The sequence below is a fragment of the Bipolaris maydis genome (assembly GCF_028858645.1).
Source record: "Bipolaris maydis strain C4 unplaced genomic scaffold PSV08scaffold_17, whole genome shotgun sequence".
NCBI classification, from domain to species: domain Eukaryota; kingdom Fungi; phylum Ascomycota; class Dothideomycetes; order Pleosporales; family Pleosporaceae; genus Bipolaris; species Bipolaris maydis.
The window spans coordinates 1,076,006-1,093,019 of record NW_027093873.1 but is presented as its reverse complement, the minus strand read 5'-3'; the positions used below and the strand labels follow the sequence as shown (position 1 = coordinate 1,093,019).

The 17,014-nt window shown below is 44.5% G+C and overlaps 4 protein-coding genes across 4 annotated transcripts; 3 read left to right on the top strand and 1 right to left on the bottom strand.

The window, feature by feature from the left end:
• Positions 1-92: 92 nt before the first annotated feature.
• Positions 93-7,559, bottom strand: PSV08DRAFT_190339 (uncharacterized protein; the record flags this gene model as incomplete). Its single annotated transcript, XM_014218461.1, has 5 exons — positions 93-962; positions 1,006-1,326; positions 1,380-6,729; positions 6,785-7,124; positions 7,175-7,559. 5 exons carry the CDS (start codon positions 7,557-7,559, stop codon positions 93-95), a joined length of 7,266 nt encoding a protein of 2,421 aa, XP_014073936.1.
• A 438-nt stretch (positions 7,560-7,997) lies between these two features.
• On the top strand, positions 7,998-8,767 carry PSV08DRAFT_252398 (uncharacterized protein; the record flags this gene model as incomplete). The annotated part of the gene is made up of 2 exons (XM_066092459.1): positions 7,998-8,472; positions 8,538-8,767. The coding sequence occupies 2 exons, from the start codon at positions 7,998-8,000 to the stop codon at positions 8,765-8,767; spliced, it is 705 nt and encodes a 234-aa protein (XP_065948041.1).
• A 740-nt stretch (positions 8,768-9,507) lies between these two features.
• On the top strand, positions 9,508-10,398 carry PSV08DRAFT_190354 (Alpha/Beta hydrolase protein; the record flags this gene model as incomplete). The annotated part of the gene is made up of 1 exon (XM_014218433.1): positions 9,508-10,398. One exon carries the CDS (start codon positions 9,508-9,510, stop codon positions 10,396-10,398), a length of 891 nt encoding a protein of 296 aa, XP_014073908.1.
• Positions 10,399-15,060: 4,662 nt separating this feature from the next.
• Positions 15,061-16,453, top strand: PSV08DRAFT_232433 (uncharacterized protein; the record flags this gene model as incomplete). Its single annotated transcript, XM_014218439.2, has 2 exons — positions 15,061-16,169; positions 16,233-16,453. Exons 1-2 carry the CDS (start codon positions 15,188-15,190, stop codon positions 16,451-16,453), a joined length of 1,203 nt encoding a protein of 400 aa, XP_014073914.1. The 5' UTR covers positions 15,061-15,187.
• Positions 16,454-17,014: the final 561 nt, after the last annotated feature.

Genomic DNA, 17,014 nt, shown 5'->3' with positions numbered 1-17,014 from the left:
TTCAAAGAAAGTTATATAGATTGTTTCTATACTACTAAAAAAAATCAAATGAACATCTGTACTACTTCTACAAGTCTACTACATAACAAGAGCTACGCGGATGCTGTAGCCGCAGCTCCGCGTGACTTGATCTCAACTGGCACTAATTTCGAGCGCGAAGCAATATCCACGCTCAGTTGCGACAACGGGTGGTTTGCAAGTAGCTCCAAAAGTGGTATGGAACTTTCCAACTCTCGTGCAATCCAGTTTCGCACGTCGACTGCAACAATGGAATCTACGCCACATTCTGTAAGAGACATTTCGGAACTGAAGTTCTCCACAGATACGCCGGATCTGCTTGCTAGGTACCCAAGCAGTCCATTGCAGATAACACCAGCTGCATCATCTACGGATTCTGAAGATCGCAGAGCGTCTTTGACAGATATCTTGCCGTTTGACGTCTGCTCTTTCTCCGCAATGACTTCGGCTTCTTTCGAATGCCGACGATAATGCGAAAACATGGAATTCTCCAACGCAGATAAGGATCGGCCGCTTCTCCACGTGCCCAGTCCGGTTACAGTCTGTGTTTTGCCTCCTCGTCCGAAAGGCTCTACAATTGCGGATCGTATGAGCGCGAGGAGTAGCTTTTCGCCCGTCATACTGAAGCCTTGATCTTGCATGGACTTGGACAATTGTTTGTTTTCTTCCGAAGCGAGGTATCCGATTCCTGAGATTGCACCCAAGTCCAAAGTAACAGCAGGGAGCCCTTGGGCATTGCGGAATCCGGAAAAGGCATCCAAAAAGGTGTTCCCTGCAGCATAAGCAGCTTGCGTAGTGTTTCCGATGATACCACTGATGGAGGATAGCATAATGAAGAAATCCATGTCTTTCGGCAGATGATTATGCAGGTTCCATGTTCCATGTACTTTGGGACGAACAACAGCATTCCAATCGTCCACAGTGAGTTTTTCTAATAGCATATCCTGTCTTGATTTAGTACGAGCAGCCAGGCGAAGAAATAAACACTTGTAATACCATTGCACCTTGAATCACACCACGAATGGGTGGCATTTGACTCCCACACTCTTCAACCAGTTGGCGGACATGCTCGGCGTCGCTTACATCGCATTTCTGAACATGCACTCGAGCGCCCATAGATTTCAAAGCATGAACCGTAGCTCTGGCTTCCTGTTTAGACATACCGCTTCGGTTTGCAAAGATGAGGTTCTTAGCCCCATGCTCAACCATCCACGACGCCGTTGCCCGTCCTATGCCACCTAGTCCACCGACAAGTAGATAAGACGCGTCAGCGCGGAATAGTTGATCTTTGCTAGTGGTAGGAAGGACCTGATAATGTAAGCTCCAGAAAAAAAAGCAGTTTCATCTCAATGCGCACTAACCATGACTCGATCACTGGGGTTAAAGGTAAGAACCACATGGTCGGTATTCTCTTCGTCCATCAAGCGTTCAAATGCCTGGCTTATCCCCTCGCCATTGAAAAGCTGCAGATTGGGCACCGTACTGCTAAATGAGTCTTTCGATATGAGTTCCATAGTCTGCCCCCATATCTCGTCCGCCAAGGCTGGTCGTTCTTCCTGGAGGCGAGAAAGGTTCAGCGCGCTAAAACTCGTATTCTTCCTAAAGTTTGCCATCTCCAAGCGTGAATTTTCGATGAGGTCCTGAGTACCGAGCTCGATAAACCGACCGTATGGTGCTATGCAGTTCCAACACGTTTGCAGGATCTCTCCAGCAAGCGAATTGAAAATCACATCCATTCCATGGCCTTGCGTGTTTGCAATCAACGCTGCAACCGAGCGCTCTTCATTGTTGTAAATGATTTGATCCTTGGGGAAGTGGAGGGCAGATTCCATGAAAAACGCCTCTTTGTCAGTACTCACTCCAACATACACTTTGGCACCAATTCTGCCACAGAGGTCTATCAAGGCTCGACCAACAGGGGTCGCAGCTGATGAAACGAAAACGTTGTCGGCCTTGGAAACATGGGCGAGGCGGTACATTGCATAATATGCTGTGCTGTAAGCAGTTGGGTATGAGGCTGCAATTTCGAAAGGTACTCCGTCGGGTATCTTCTGGAAAGCGCTTGCTCTTCCTTTGTATGAGTTTGAGACGCGATTAGATACGGAGCCGAAGACACGATCACCCGGCAACAAGCCTGATACTTGGTCGCCGACTTTTACAACCACTCCGCTAATGTCTTGGGTGAGAATGTTCACTCTGTTTCCAGAGACCAGCGTCATTGCCTTTACCTCGATCCGAATCTCATTCTCTTCCAGTTCATCGTCAAAGGCAATCTCCTGGAAAGAAAACGGCTTACGAGAATCAGAGCGATCAAGAAGACTAAAGACGATACCCTTGTGATGCAGTAGTTGGACCTCTTTGGCTGTGGGATTGAGATAGGAGTCAAGCGCCTGATTCAGTGTGTCGTCCACCGAGAGCCGAGGAATAGTGATGATGCCTTTCCTCTCAACATACTCGCTCTCAGCCATATGCTGTTGTTCATTTCCTAAGAATGAACGTTTGAGAATGGCAGAGATAACGTTTGTGGCATCATTCCGCGACAGCTTGTCTTCGTCGTCAAGGTCCAAAGTGACCAGTTTTGCTGCACCATTCTCAGTCCTTGCCGTCCTAGCTAGTCCAGTGATCATGTTGGATTCTGGGCGACGAGAGCCTTGACCCCTGCCTGAAGTCACCCAGAGTAACTTGTTGCTCTGAGTGAAAATCCGCTTGATAGCCTCAAACTGCTCAATTGAAGGACTGCTCAGCAGTTCTCCAGAAGCATCCCACACAATGAGTATTTTCTCGGTAGGTGCGACATCATATATGGAACTTTGCTCAATATTTCCGGGCTCTAAGCCTAAGAGACTGGCCAGATGACTCGTGTCAATAGTTTGATTGTGGTCTTCGGCCATGACTATGATTTCGGGAGTAGCAGGGTTGGATTCTTGATTTGGATGAGCCACGAAGAGCGAGCCTTGGTCTACCCTTTCACCCGAATCATCTGATTCAATGAGCTTGTGATCCATAAAGCCAGCTTGCTGTAAGGATGTTTTCCATTGTAGGAAGACTGGATCTTGGTCCATTGTACCCTCATGAAGCACGATAAGCCTGCCATCCGGTCTTAATAAACTTTTGATATGACCTAAAGCTTTATGCGGGTTGTTGAAATCTGCTAATGAAGCGGACACAATGATGACGTCAAATGACTTCAACTCAAAATCCGGCGTCTGAGGACCAATCTCTAGATCTAGCGCTTTCTTGGTGACCAAGTCGTAAGGGAGATCTGGCACATCGCTGACGAGGGCCGCTTTGTTTCTTTGAGGATGTGCTACTGTGTAAGCTCTGCATCTTTGTTTTGCAGCGCTGTTTCCAATCTCTAACGCCTTCAAGAAAGAAAGTATGGAGCTGCTAGATGCAGATACATCCAATACAGAGATTTCGGGATTCTTAAAACCCAGTAGGCGTAAGTAATCTGCAGCAGAATGAGGTATTTGTTGAGTATTTTTTAGGTCTAGGAATTCGACGTCTGCTTCCCAATCGAGTGTGTAGGCGACGTGATGGTTGTCAGCAATGTCTTCTTGTTCGATCGGTCTTGGGAGAAACCTCCAATCCAGCTCGGAAAATTGTACCACTGGCGCATTTTTGCTATCATCTATAACTATAATATCTGTTTTCATCGTTTGGTTGTCTCGTGCTGAGATGATAGCATTGGCCTTAAGAAGATGGCCGGCTTGGAAAGGCATGTCCGCGGAGATGAACAAATTCGACACGAAAACCGGGATAGCAGAGTCCTGGAGCCAGTTGTCGGCAGAAAGAGCACCAAATACCGTATGCAGGATAGCGTCTAGAGTAGCTGGGTGTATCACATAAGTGTGTTCTTGATCCAAAGGCATGGCAGTCGCCGTTGCAGGTAGCTTCAGGACTCCAGTCAGTTTATCTGGAGAAGAGCGAGCCTCAATTAGATTTTGGAAAACCTCGCCATACTCAAGACCAATACTAGACAGATGCTCATAAAACTCTGGCATTGGAAGGGTGGTCCGAAACTCCTCTACTGCTGGCTGAATAGTGAGGTGAGTTTCTCTGCTACTCTCTTGCTGTTTCTGGTGCTGCACGTAAATCAGTCCGTGACAATGTTCCGTCCAGTGGTTGTCGTTTGTTACTGAATATATGTGAAACTCACTCCAGGTATCGGAGTGGCGTTTGGAACTATCTCGAATCGGCTTCAAGGTCAGTATTGTCTCTACGGATTCTTGCTCAGGCAAAAGAAGCGCAGTTCCAATGTTGACTTCACGAAGCTGGTAGCCGGAAATTTTCTTGGCGAATCTTTCCTTTGACCGCTGAGCAGCCGCTTCGATAGCCATAGCAATGAAACCTGCTGCTGGAAAGACTACGCTGGACTGAATCTTGTGTTGCAAGAGCCATGGTATCTCTGAAGTGCGAAGATGGTTGCGCCAGCTCAACTGCAAAGGATCTGAGTTCTCGTCGCGCACTCCCAGTATGTCTACCCTTGGGAAAATCCTGTTCCGAAATGCTTTGCTGCGGCGCGGCTCGGCCCAGTATGATGTGGAGTGATTCCAAGTGTAAGACGGTAGATCAACCAAGACGCTGGCATTATGATCTGCTGTGGGCCGATTCATCGCCGCATAGTTGACCTGATATCCTATCGCTGACAGTTTCCCAGCCAAATCGAGAACAGTCCGTACAGCATCCACCTTTCGCACTAGGGCTGAAGCGTACATGATGTCTGCAACTCTCAACTTTGGATCGCTCTGGATTATCTCCTTGATAGGCCCAGCGAGAGCTGAATGAGGCCCAATCTCCACCAAGAAGTCTACGTTATGTCTCTTGGCTTGTCGTCTTTTACTTTGAATAGCAGGAGCTAAGCATAGTTGACGCATCGCATCCGTAAACTTTACTTGGCAGAGCAAATTCTTCACCCAGTAGCTTGGACCAAGGTCATCCGCACCGATCTCTCGGCCGTATACCGACGAGTAGAATTTCACTCCGTTACCCTGTCGTGTTCGTATGCCCGCAATAGCTTTTGCATAATCTTCTGCGACAAGCTCCATATGGTGCGAATGGTAAGCAACTTCGACAGCAAGCATTCGCGCGAATATGCCTTTGGACTCCAAGATTTTTTGTAATTCGCTAACTGCGGATACATCTCCAGAGATAGTGACGCTAGAGGGGCTGTTTGAGCATGCCACGACAGCCTTACCAGACTTGAGTTCGGCAAGGAATCTTGTTGCGTCTTCCTCGGATAGTCCGGCTGCCATCATTGCCCCGTTAGCTTTATGCTCTTCTTGCATCCTAGTAGAAGAAACGCCGCGATAATATGCAGCAGTCATTGCATCTTCTAGACTCAGCGCACCTATTGCATATGCCGACGCTATCTCTCCACTCGAATGACCGGTCACTGATGTAGGTCTGATGTTCCAAGAAGCGAGCAGCTCAACCAAAGCTATCTGAACTGCAGAACACATTGGTTGACTGTACAGCGCTTTGTTAATCTTAGATACCTTTGGGTCCATCTTGATCTCCTCTTCGACGTCGAAAGGTGCCCCAATCGAATGCAGGTATTTTCCAATTCTGCGAATTGTGGTTTTGAACACTGGATACACTTCTAGAAGCTCTTTGGCCATCCCACACCATTGAGCTCCCTGTCCGGTGAAGACGAACCCTAAAGTGGCAGATTTTATAGAGCGTGAAAACTTTATAGGCTTGGAAAGAGCGTCGATTAATTCCTTGGGAGATGCTGCAACCACTGCAGCTTTCCAAATAAATTTTGTTCTTCTTTCATTCAAAGTGAAGGCAAGATCGTCCAGGAAGCCAGAGTGGTTGTATATGCCGCGCTCGTGAAGATGTTTGACTAAAGTCTGGATTTGTTGTTGAGCCGTAGGCTCATCAAAGACACTCAGTGTGAAAAGCTTCGGATGACTGTAATTTGGCACCGGAGAATCAATAGGCGAAGCTCCATTCTCATGAATGAATTCATTAACTGGCTTGGGAGTAGTATTTACTGCTCCATACTTGTAACGCAGAAAATGTGTTGAGTGTTTTTGGGCGTTGGAAAGACCTCGTGAAGTCAGATATGTTCGTGTCGACTCCAGAATAACATGAGCATTGGAACCACCGTATCCGAAACTATTAATCGATACGCGTAGTGGTCCTGACGAATCCCACGGTTGTACATTTGTAGCGACACGCAGTTTCCAATCCACAAAGGGAATCCTAGGGTTTGGTTTTTCGAAATTTTGGTTTGGTAATATGACTTCCTGTTCCAGCATTAAGACAGCCTTGACTACAGCAGCAATACCACTAGCTCCTTCTAGATGACCAAGGTTGGATTTGATAGATCCTATTATGAGAGGACGATCCTCAGGACGATTGGCGCCGCAGAACGAATTAGTCAAGGCCCGCAGTTCTAGAGGGTCTCCAGCAGCGGTACCAGTACCGTGCGCTTCCACAATGCTAGTGTCAATTGGATTAAGGTCGGCGACATGATACACATCTTTGATCAGAGCTTCTTGGGCTACTGGGTTGGGTAGTGTGATACCAGATGTTTTACCATCCTGATTCGAAGCCGATCCTCGAATGACAGCTCGGATCGGATCGCCATCCTTCAAAGCATCAGCAAGTGGTTTTAGGAAGACAGTTCCTACACCTTCACCGCGCCCATAACCGTTCCCACGCTCGTCGAATGCATAGCAGCGGCCATCAGGCGACAGGAATCTATCCTTATGAGTATGTGTATGGACGTTAAAATTACTTTTCCAGCTGGACTTACTTCATCATGCTCATTGTGGTCATGAATTCATGGTTCAAGACTACATTTACACCAGCAGCAATTGCTGACTTGGCCTCTCCTGCCCGGAGACTCTGGCAAGCCAAATGTAGCGCTACCAAACTTCCAGAACATGCTGTATCAACTGTGACGCTTGGGCCGTGAAGGTCAAAGAAGTAAGACAACCTATTGGAAATCATTGCACGAGATTGTCCACTATTGGTGCACTGGTACATTGGCACAGATTCTGGATCTCGAGTTAAAAGGTCCGTGTAATCTGTAGCGAAGGAGCCGACGAAGACAGACGTTTTCGTTCCCACAATCTTCTCCAAAGGTATGCCACCTATGAACTAAGTCAAATTTGCTTTCCACTTATGATTGCATTGCTCTTACCGTTCTCCAGTGCTTCATACGTGCTTTCTAGAAGCAGTCGTTGTGCTGGATCGAGTGCAGCAGCCTCTTCCTTTGTCATGTTGAAGAACGGGGCGTCAAACTTAGAGATATCATCATGAAAAAAATGCCCATACTCAACATTGTGGGACCCATGACGTTGGAAATTGGGGTGATAGAATGCCTTGTTGTTCCATCTGGACTTGGGAATCGCTGTTCGTGATTCCCTTTTCTCGCAGATCATTTTGAAGAGGTTCTCTATGTTGTTTGCTGATCCAGGGCCTCGAAATGACATGCCCACGATCGCTATGGGCATTGATCCATCTTCTTTGCCATTGTGATTGATGCCGCTGCTAGCGCCCAGGTTATCATCTAGAAAGGGTGCCATTATAGCAATGAAAGAGCAAAAGTCTGATTCCGAATTATGAGAAAGGTTCTATCCTAGTCGTCTTAGTAGCAATACATATACGGGTTTGAACACTTGGCAGGAATGACTAAATTCATGATTATATGTTTGTATATTAGTATCTCCATAGGTAAAAACTCCCGGGACATTTTCCCTGAGTTGCGCTTAACTCGGTGTGTGTATAGAAGATCTTTGAATCACAGTACAGTTGTTGACATGCCGAGATGAGAAAGGCATTTCAAGGGTCACTCCGGACATTTGAAAAATCCCCCGGTTAGTGGCTTTGGGTTTCATTATTTATCAAGTGAGGGCAAATTCCGGTTCCACTTCAGAATTCAAATTACGATACACATAATTATCAGCCCATTTCCACGAACACAATCAACCACCCTTCATCGGAAATCAGTCACAAACTTTAAAATGTTTTTCAAACTCGCAATTCTGTCTACTCTCTCTGCTTTCCAAGCTGCAGCTTTGGTAACGGACAGGTCCGGTAATGACCAGAGGCCTCTTAAACCTGAAGCGGCTACCACTAAGAATCAACCTTTCCAACTCTTGGTTGACGATGGCTTCTACTTCGGCAATCCAAGTACGGATTGCAAGCATTCCTCGCAGCCTTACATTTATCAACAGTATACTCGTTTCACGGACGACTATACCTACCTTTCGACAATGCTAGCACCAGATGTTGATTTCACAGTCGTCGGTCATCATGCGCTTTCGGGCCACTATCACGACTTCAAACATTTCTATGTCAATGCCTTTTACAGACTTGGTAGCTGCATTACAGAAGTTTATCCTGAGCTTTTCAAACTTACTTTGTTGACTATCCACGGAGGATGCAATGAAGAGTGGAGCGTACAAGAGATACGAGGTCAAGGACGAGCAAACAATGGTGAGTTGGATATTTGCCGTTGTTATCTCTTTAACTGTATTGTCGCTAACATCCAAGTCTAAAAGGCCGCGATTTCGATATTATTAACGTGTGGGTCACGAAGTGGCATAATGGCCGAATTGTAAAGGTCCGCACGTACATTGATGCTGTTGAGAGCATGATCATGCTCAAGGAAAATGAGGTCTGGACGAACTCCTCTACCGAAACTGAACATACAAACTTCCTGCCTGGTCCAAGAGGAATGCCAGATATGGCTGCTCTTGGAGAGTTCTTAGCAAAGGGTGGACACTACTAAGCCCTTGTAAAGCCTTCTGATGAGCGCTATAGAATAGTGGACAAGGGCAACATCATTTGGGAGGCTTGGAAGAGATCATAAACGGAGAGTGGTGTGCAATCTTAGTGTAGAAGCCAAGTAAAGATTGACTTTGCCAATACCTTTAAGTATGAAGGTTGAATAAGTTAACTGATTCCTTCACTAGAATTTGCATTTATTACATTCAAGGTGACATATTTGTATTAAATCAGACGATAAGATATAAATAGCATACTTCCAGTTCATCTAGCTTGGCCAATATTAGGGCAAGTAAAGCTATCTACAGGCCCATTATGTAGCTGTCTTTGACTTATATTTAAAACTGACCTATCACTTTTATCACTACAGGGTTATTCTAGTAGTGATTCAATGCCCAAAAGTTCAAGAACTCTTAGCGTATGTGATTTGATGGTTAGTGGAGCTCATAGGGCGGGATGCCTCAAGGCCTGGCATGCGTAGAACTAACCGGCGGACTTTATAATTTTACCGGTACTTCTGTATCACCGGGATGATTTAATATTTACCATTTTAAGAACTTTGGGTCTTTCTTGATATCCCGAGGCACTTGTCCGCTTGTACTAAATGTACTCTAACTTAGCCAGTTATTTTCATAAAATCCAGCCACTCGAAAGTCCCCCATCTCAACGATCCAGACATTGATACTACAGTTCAGCCTCAAAACCAGAAATCCTTACAAAGAAAAACTTTCACTACGTCACACCATGTCATGCCCTGATTGTTTTCGAGGAAGTTTGCATACCAATCTGGGTCAGCCGACCGACAAGAGTCAGGTGCTGGATGTTCACGGCCTTACATGTTACGTTGCTTTGCCTCCAATACCGATGGCCAATAAACCACAGTCTACGATTATCTACCTTCCGGACGCTTTTGGCTGGCAATTCATCAACAACCAGCTCCTAGCAGATGCCTACGCTAAAGAAACTGGCTTTCGGGTCATTATACCAGACATCATAAATGGGGGCCCTTTGAATCCAATTGCGATGCAGCTTATGGATGCGGTTTCAGAGCCTGTAAAAGGGTTCAATGTTTGGGCATATTTCAAGAAAGGATATACGCTCGTCAAGTTGCTAGCTATTGTTCTCCCATTCATGATGCGCTCTAGTGCATACAAGACTTATCCAAAGCTGTTGGAATTCGCTCGCAGAGTCAAAGCCGATTTGCCACCTGGGGCGAAATTGGGTGTATGCGGATTCTGCTGGGGGGGTCTTCCATCAACATTGTTATGCGCAGAACCACTGGCTAGTTGGTCACAAGATAGGCTTATCGATGCGCATTTCGCAGCCCATCCCAGCCGCCTAGGTGCACCAAAGATGGTTGTCGATGCCATCGAAAAGTTCAAGGTTCCATATTCGTTGGCTGCTGCTGAGGAAGATCCAATACTTACGCCTGACAAAATTGAGAATCTGAGCTCTACTTTAGAATCTTCATTTGGACCTGGAGATGGCGGGAACGGGTTTAATTATGAAATCGTCGTTTATCCTAGATGCCAGCATGGTTTTGCGATACGTGCGAAGGAAGGAGACGAAGATGCTGCTATATGCGCGAAAGAAGCTCAGGCTCAGGCTGTTCGATGGTTTCAGCGATGGCTGTAGCCCGAAACCTCCATCACGTATCACATGTCATCTCCTCGAGATTAAATAGCTGTAGGGAAGTTACCACAGCAGATGATATGGAGTAGGGCGCATGTCAGGGTTAATGCTCCTACTGTCGAACTTTATCGGCCTTACTCTGCCTGAACTCTACTTCTGAAGATATTGAAGCGGATTTGCTTCTACAACATATCCATAATTTGAATCAAGGGTTGGGATAGCCTCAAACGGACTGTTTCAGGCGTCCATACTAGGCTACGATGATAAAACTTGGTTCACACTAGGTTTGGCGAACCTTCTTAAGGCCCACGCTTGCCTACTCACTCCGTTTCGCCCCTCACACATCCGTATCTGTCCGATCTGCTTTGCTCTGGCCTTGTTATTGGCCCACTTCTGCTATCGGGTTGACAAGAGATGAAACTTGAAGTTTTGTTCCCTTATTTCGAAAAGATACGTTCGTATTGACCATAACAAATATCTAAATTTTTACCTGCGCCACTAGCAGAATTAACCTTTCCATCGTCTCTACCAGCGATGATTCGCATGCAACTAGAGTATTATCCTTATTATTTGTGTTGTTGTCACCAAATGCCAAACAAGTATAGTTCTCCAGTAGTTCTCCAAGTCTGACCAAGCTGCGGCTCAAAAGAACATGCGCTAATAAACTTGCATCATCCCCTTCTAAAGAAAGTTTCCCAAACTTCATCATACTATGCGCACACACAGGGGACGCTGTATCCGTCTGTGTCGTGGCCGTGGAACCTTTTGCTGACGAAGTGCTTTCATGAGGGTGTGTATCAAGTCCTTTGTCGGTAGGATCGAGCTGCTTTTCTGAAAGCCCGTAAGCCTTGCATATGGCTGTATACAAGGTAAGCAGTCGCTCCGCAGCTGTTGTTATTATTATCAGGGTGGTAAAATCGGTGCGACAGCGTTCACAGCCGATAATTTCAGCCCACTGGTCAAAGACACGTGCGCTAACACGCAATATGCTTTCGAAGTCGATTTGCGTTTGTTTTTGCAACTCAGGGACTGCTTCAAAAGCAGAAAAGGAGCAAGTGCAGGGTTGGTTCATATTTGCGTTTCGGGTTGACATATAACTTGTTGATTCACGTAAGTAACTTACTAAGTCTGAATGAAAATGTAAAAATCATATAAAACCATACCTAGTTGATCGCTCAGTTTGTTAGTGATTTGAACGAAAGAAAGGTCTTGCTGACATTGTTCGGAATACTTGAACCAAAACTATGTGCAGCCGGGAACTAAATGTTGCCGGGAACTATACGGCCGAGCAAAGAAGTGTTGATTCAGATTGTTGTCTCCAGCTAATCCACTTAACTTCCTATCCCTGGTCTTTTGGACCATGACTCTTCAATGGGAAGCTTGACCGAGCTCTTAATCGCCTTAAGCATTTAGCCCTTGGCTAGCCTCAGTGCTTATCCTGATCTAAAAACATATCCCACACGATTTCTGAGAAGATGATTTCATTCGGATAAATTTCTGAAGAATTTGCAAACGTGACCGAGCAATTTAGGCAAGAATGATAAGATGTGGATACCATGATATCGCACAAGACAGTATTGGTAACTATGCGTTTCTGCATAAGCTTCTCTGTTTTCATATAAGTTTCTCAACCCGCTATCTCCATCAAGTAAGTCACGCCACGATACCTGACCATCAAAAAGTATATGCCGAGAATACCGAAATTACACGGTATGCTGTATTTGGTATTGGTTTGATACGAAATGAAGCTATCTAAACCTAATGTTCACTGGTGAAAACAATACCATGCTGGAAGGATATCAAGGGCTAACAACCATGGCATTCACGGTAGCTATGTCTTGAGGCCATCTAATAGCCAATAATAATCGATTGAAGAGCAACTTGTTGTATCGAGGCGTCCTTCCTACTAGTAAAAGCCCTTCAGACCGTGTCTAGAGAGGCCTATATAACCGCTCGAGCCATCTGTTGCTCGAGTAATTGTGTTTGGGCCTCTATATGCATGTGTTTGAGTTGGTGAGGATCCTAATTTGCAAGTACTTGCAGATGTACAGGGCTAGATGGGCCGATCTTTTTTGTATCCGTAAGCCTCGTCGGCGATCAGCAAGGCCTATACAATGAATAAAACCGTTAACGAGGTGGTGTCAGGTTGTTTTTGTAAATGATATCGAAGTTAGGGATTACCACGCTAATCGATAGCTTCTAACACCCACCCAGGCTGCAGGCTGTCCAAATGAGGTTTTCCAGAGCGATTATACAGGATTCATGGATTCATTGGATTCCAGATTCTTTTTGAATACATAGTAATGTAGCAAAGTGATACAACAACAACGATTTTATCTGAATTGGGGGGTTAGCTCTGACAATCAGGCCCCATGTAACCACCAGTGGCATGTTGATTAATGAGGGGGTGTCACCAAACATTCCACACTTACTCCGGCCTTCAGCATCGCTCATCGATACCACTCGCGATGCTTGATCCATGTTCACCTTCTAATACGTTCGAAGTGGGTCTATTGCAGCGCAGTTTGATAGACAAGCTCATGCTCTACCCAGTGAAGAGATAAAGTAGAGTTGTGGGGCAAATGCAGTAAAAAAATGATTACCGAAGATTATGCGAGATACGCCACTCATCAAGGCGGCGCTTCCGTTCGCTTGCCTAAAAACAACAGCTTATTACGGAGGTGCCCTTCAAAAGTTCTGTCACGCAAAAAGTGTCTCAGCCGAAGTCTAGCCGCTGCTTCAACTTCGTACAGCGTTTTTGGCTGCGGTTAAAAAACGCGGTCTAGATCGGGCTTAGTAAAACGCAACCGCGCAACTAATTAGGCCCTTAGCAGTAGGAGTTAAAGTAGATAGATAAATACGACTGATTAACAGCTTAGCTTAAAGGTAGGGGTTCTGCTAAGAAAAGTTTTGCCGAAGAGCCAAAATTAGCGTTAGACAGAACTTTTAAAAGGCACATCCGTAGAAGGTGATGGATTAAACACCGCAATTATGGAGTGCCATGACTAGCCATGGCGGGGAAGCGGCTTACGCTCGGTTGCCCGCTGTTCCGCCCAGTTCCGCTTATAGCGTTATTGGCCGATACGCAGTTATCCAGCCATAGCTCGGAAGTCACCCACGCAACTCACACAATCCCGCGTTTAGCGTCACGAATTGAGAATACCGTGCTGAATAATGATACAGAAGTGGTGGTAGATCGCTTCCTGTGGCAGAGAATCCCGTATCAGCTTGCGTAAGCTTTGTTAAAGATTAGACTAGTGGGTTTCATACCAGGGGTCCAGCCTTAGGGCGTGTTCAGTTGCTCCATTCTACTTCTCTACCTACAGCCTTATCTCAAACTTTCTTATCGATAAACCTTAGCTGCTCTACTACTAATATCTCTTTTTAATTAAATTTTTCCTTCTATATATTTATTTATCTTTGTAATATTATAGATAAAAAAACATAAGATTATTATTTATTATTTTGATTCCTTTATGTAAACGGACTAGTTATAGAAATTATATAAGAATATTTACATAATAATATATAGTTCGGTATTTATATCAATATATATCTTATTAATAGGTCTATAAGAATGATTAGATTTAAATTACAAACTAGAATTAAAGACTATAGAGTATAACTAGATAAAAGGTGTAAATAATATTAAAGTAGAAAACTATCTCTTATAATTAAGCTGGCTAATAGAGATACTAAGTCGAGTTACTAAATATCTTAGCGCTTAATTGTCCTATATAAGCGAGTAGTAGCTCATTTTAAAGCTCTTTCTAAGGGCTATAACTTAGTTATGAAACATTTATTTCTATCTCTTAAAATTAGAAATTTAAAGTTAAAAAAGGAAAAGATTTATTAGATAATATTACTGGTAACTCAACCCTAGGCGTTATAACGTTAGGTTACTAAATAACTTTTCAAATATTAGAGATACGGCTTACTATGATATATATAATTTAATAGAATGCGTTTAGTTAGCGCTCTAAAATAAGCTGCTTTTAACTTATTTAGATTAGCGTAGAATTTACTATAGATTTTTCTCTAAAAAAGTAGATCGTAACCCGTTTGCCAGCCTACTTATAATATTACATTTAGAAAGTCATATAATTCTGAAGTTAAAGCGACGAAAAAGCTAAATTACTCTATAAAATAAGGAGGTAGAAAAAGCGCTACGTGTAAAGGTAGTAGTATTACTATAGTAGTTCATTATACAGGGTTTTTAAAAAGTGGGTATGGGAAAAAGATTGTCTATTGTGTCTACAAATTGCGCCTACGTAGTATTGAGCCGGAGTCCTAGTCATCCACTAACGGGCCGTCGGGCTGTGCCGAAAATCGAATCAAGGCCTAGCACATGATATAAACTATTGGGTTCGGTCCGACGCGACGGCATGGATCATAGCGGTTGAGATACATGCCTTATCTTTTGGCCCTCAACGGGATAACTCTCAGCACGCAATCGGACCTTTAGGCACACAAGTGATTTCTAAAGAACTTAAGTTTTGTCGCTGTCTATCGGAATAGAAAATGATATCTGTCTTCAAAACTTAGAGCCAATTTTTCATAGCAGTTACTTGCGAGAACTATCTTTTTCTCGTATAAAATACTTTGTGCACAAATGAACTTTCAACCCCCTGACTCTACGAACGCTACGCCTGTAGAGGCTAAGAAGCGCTCGAAACTCCGCGCAACGTGCGATGCCTGCATTGCGGCTAGAATCCGATGCAGCCGTAATATTCCTCAATGCGTCCGTTGCCAAGTATACAAGATTGAATGCGTGTATGGCGTTTCAAAGCGCATGGGCCGACCTCGTAAATCAGGTACAGCAAGGAAGGCAAGGGTAGAGCAAAGGGAAGCCTCTATCGAGGATGATGACAGGTCACAAATAGAGAACCAACATGCTCCAACACAGTCGGCCGATCAAGATACTGCACATTCAACCGATGATGTTCAGCAGATATCAACCTCCAAAGGACGGAACGGATCAACATCAGCGACTCCATCTCCAAGGACTTACTCATCTGAAGCTACAATACCCACTGTTGATAGCGACTTGGTCTCAACATCGGAGTACTCATTCAACATCACAACTACTTCTATGCACGACAACATGTTTGCCATGGATCAATTGTCAAATGTTGGTCTATCGAGCTCATATGAGACACTCGACAGTTTGGACAGCCCACTCAACGCTATTTATGGTAGCAAACTTGCAGCACAAGAAATCGATATACACGATATCCAGGATCAACACCATTTGGTAGAAGCTTGCAGTGATCTTGGTGATCGATCATCCATGTGGGCGAACAGCAAACCGCAGGATGTTTTCAACATTTTGAATGATCCACCGGATCTTAATAATTCCGCGAATATCGATGCATTCTCTGTTCGCCCAACAATGGATATGACGCTCTCCAGAGACAATCGAGCTCCCATTCTGGACCCCGCGACTCCAGAGCTATTCCGCCAACTCCCATTATCACCGGTAAACCAAATTGGCTTTCAAGCTTTTGAACCGATCAGAGCGGAGTATTCAGGCTGTGAATGTTACAAACTGATATTGCGTTTGCTTCTCCAATTAGATGAGGCTCTTCATCACGCAAACGCAATGAAGCTTGACACAGCCCTCCAGATGAACAAGGACGTTTTTGCCCATAGTAAGAATATGTTGGATTGCTATTCTTGTACCGGAACACAGCCAAGTCAACATCTCCTTCAGGTCATGCTTGTCGACCGCGGTATCGGGGTGCTGGAATCAAAACTCAAAAATAAATCACCTAGTATCCCTTTACGGCGGCTCTCTCCTCTTCACCATTTGACTAACAAGTACTCTGATAAGAAAGCTTCTATCCTATTTTCATTCGATGAACTTTCCAACTTTTGGAGAAAAGATGTTCTAGAGTCGGCCGAAGACTGTTCTTTGCTTGTTGGTGGCTATGAAATTTCACTAGAGAAAAACATATTTATCAAAAAGCTGCTTCAAAGGCGATTGGATAATTGGGCAACTGTGCTGGAGGATCTCCAAAAGATTACTCTCGGAACGATTGCGAATTCTAGATCTTAGGTAGTTTAAGTGATGTTAGCTGAGACCAGTCTAAAGCTTAGAAGGTTGGTTGGAAGATTGGAACTTTGGGACGTGTAAATGCAAGTTAGAATTTCACATAACGTGGTTCACAAGCGAGCTGATCACCCAAGCGAGCTGATCACGCCCTACTAACGCGTTAACATTAACACTACAACGCGTCATGTCTCAATAACGCGATCATCAATTAACTTATTCTGAATTAGATCTTCAACTTGCTCTTTCTAATATCTAATTACAACGTGTTCAAAGCTAAAGACGTGCTGCCTCTATCTATAACGTGCCTCAAAGTACTCTATCTACCCGACGTGCTGAAATACGCCCTTGACGCGACTGCGAAGCGAATTCGAAGCGCCTAAATAAGCTAGAAGAGGAGGCTATTATTAAGCGTATTCTTGAAGAGTCTACGCGAGGATTTGCCTCTACAAAGGCTAACATTTAAGTAATAGCTAATAAACTATTAGAGGAGCGCGCTGGTAACCCTGTTAGTAAGAACTAGGTTGATAACTTTGTTAAGCGTACTCCTAAGCTCCGTACGCGCTG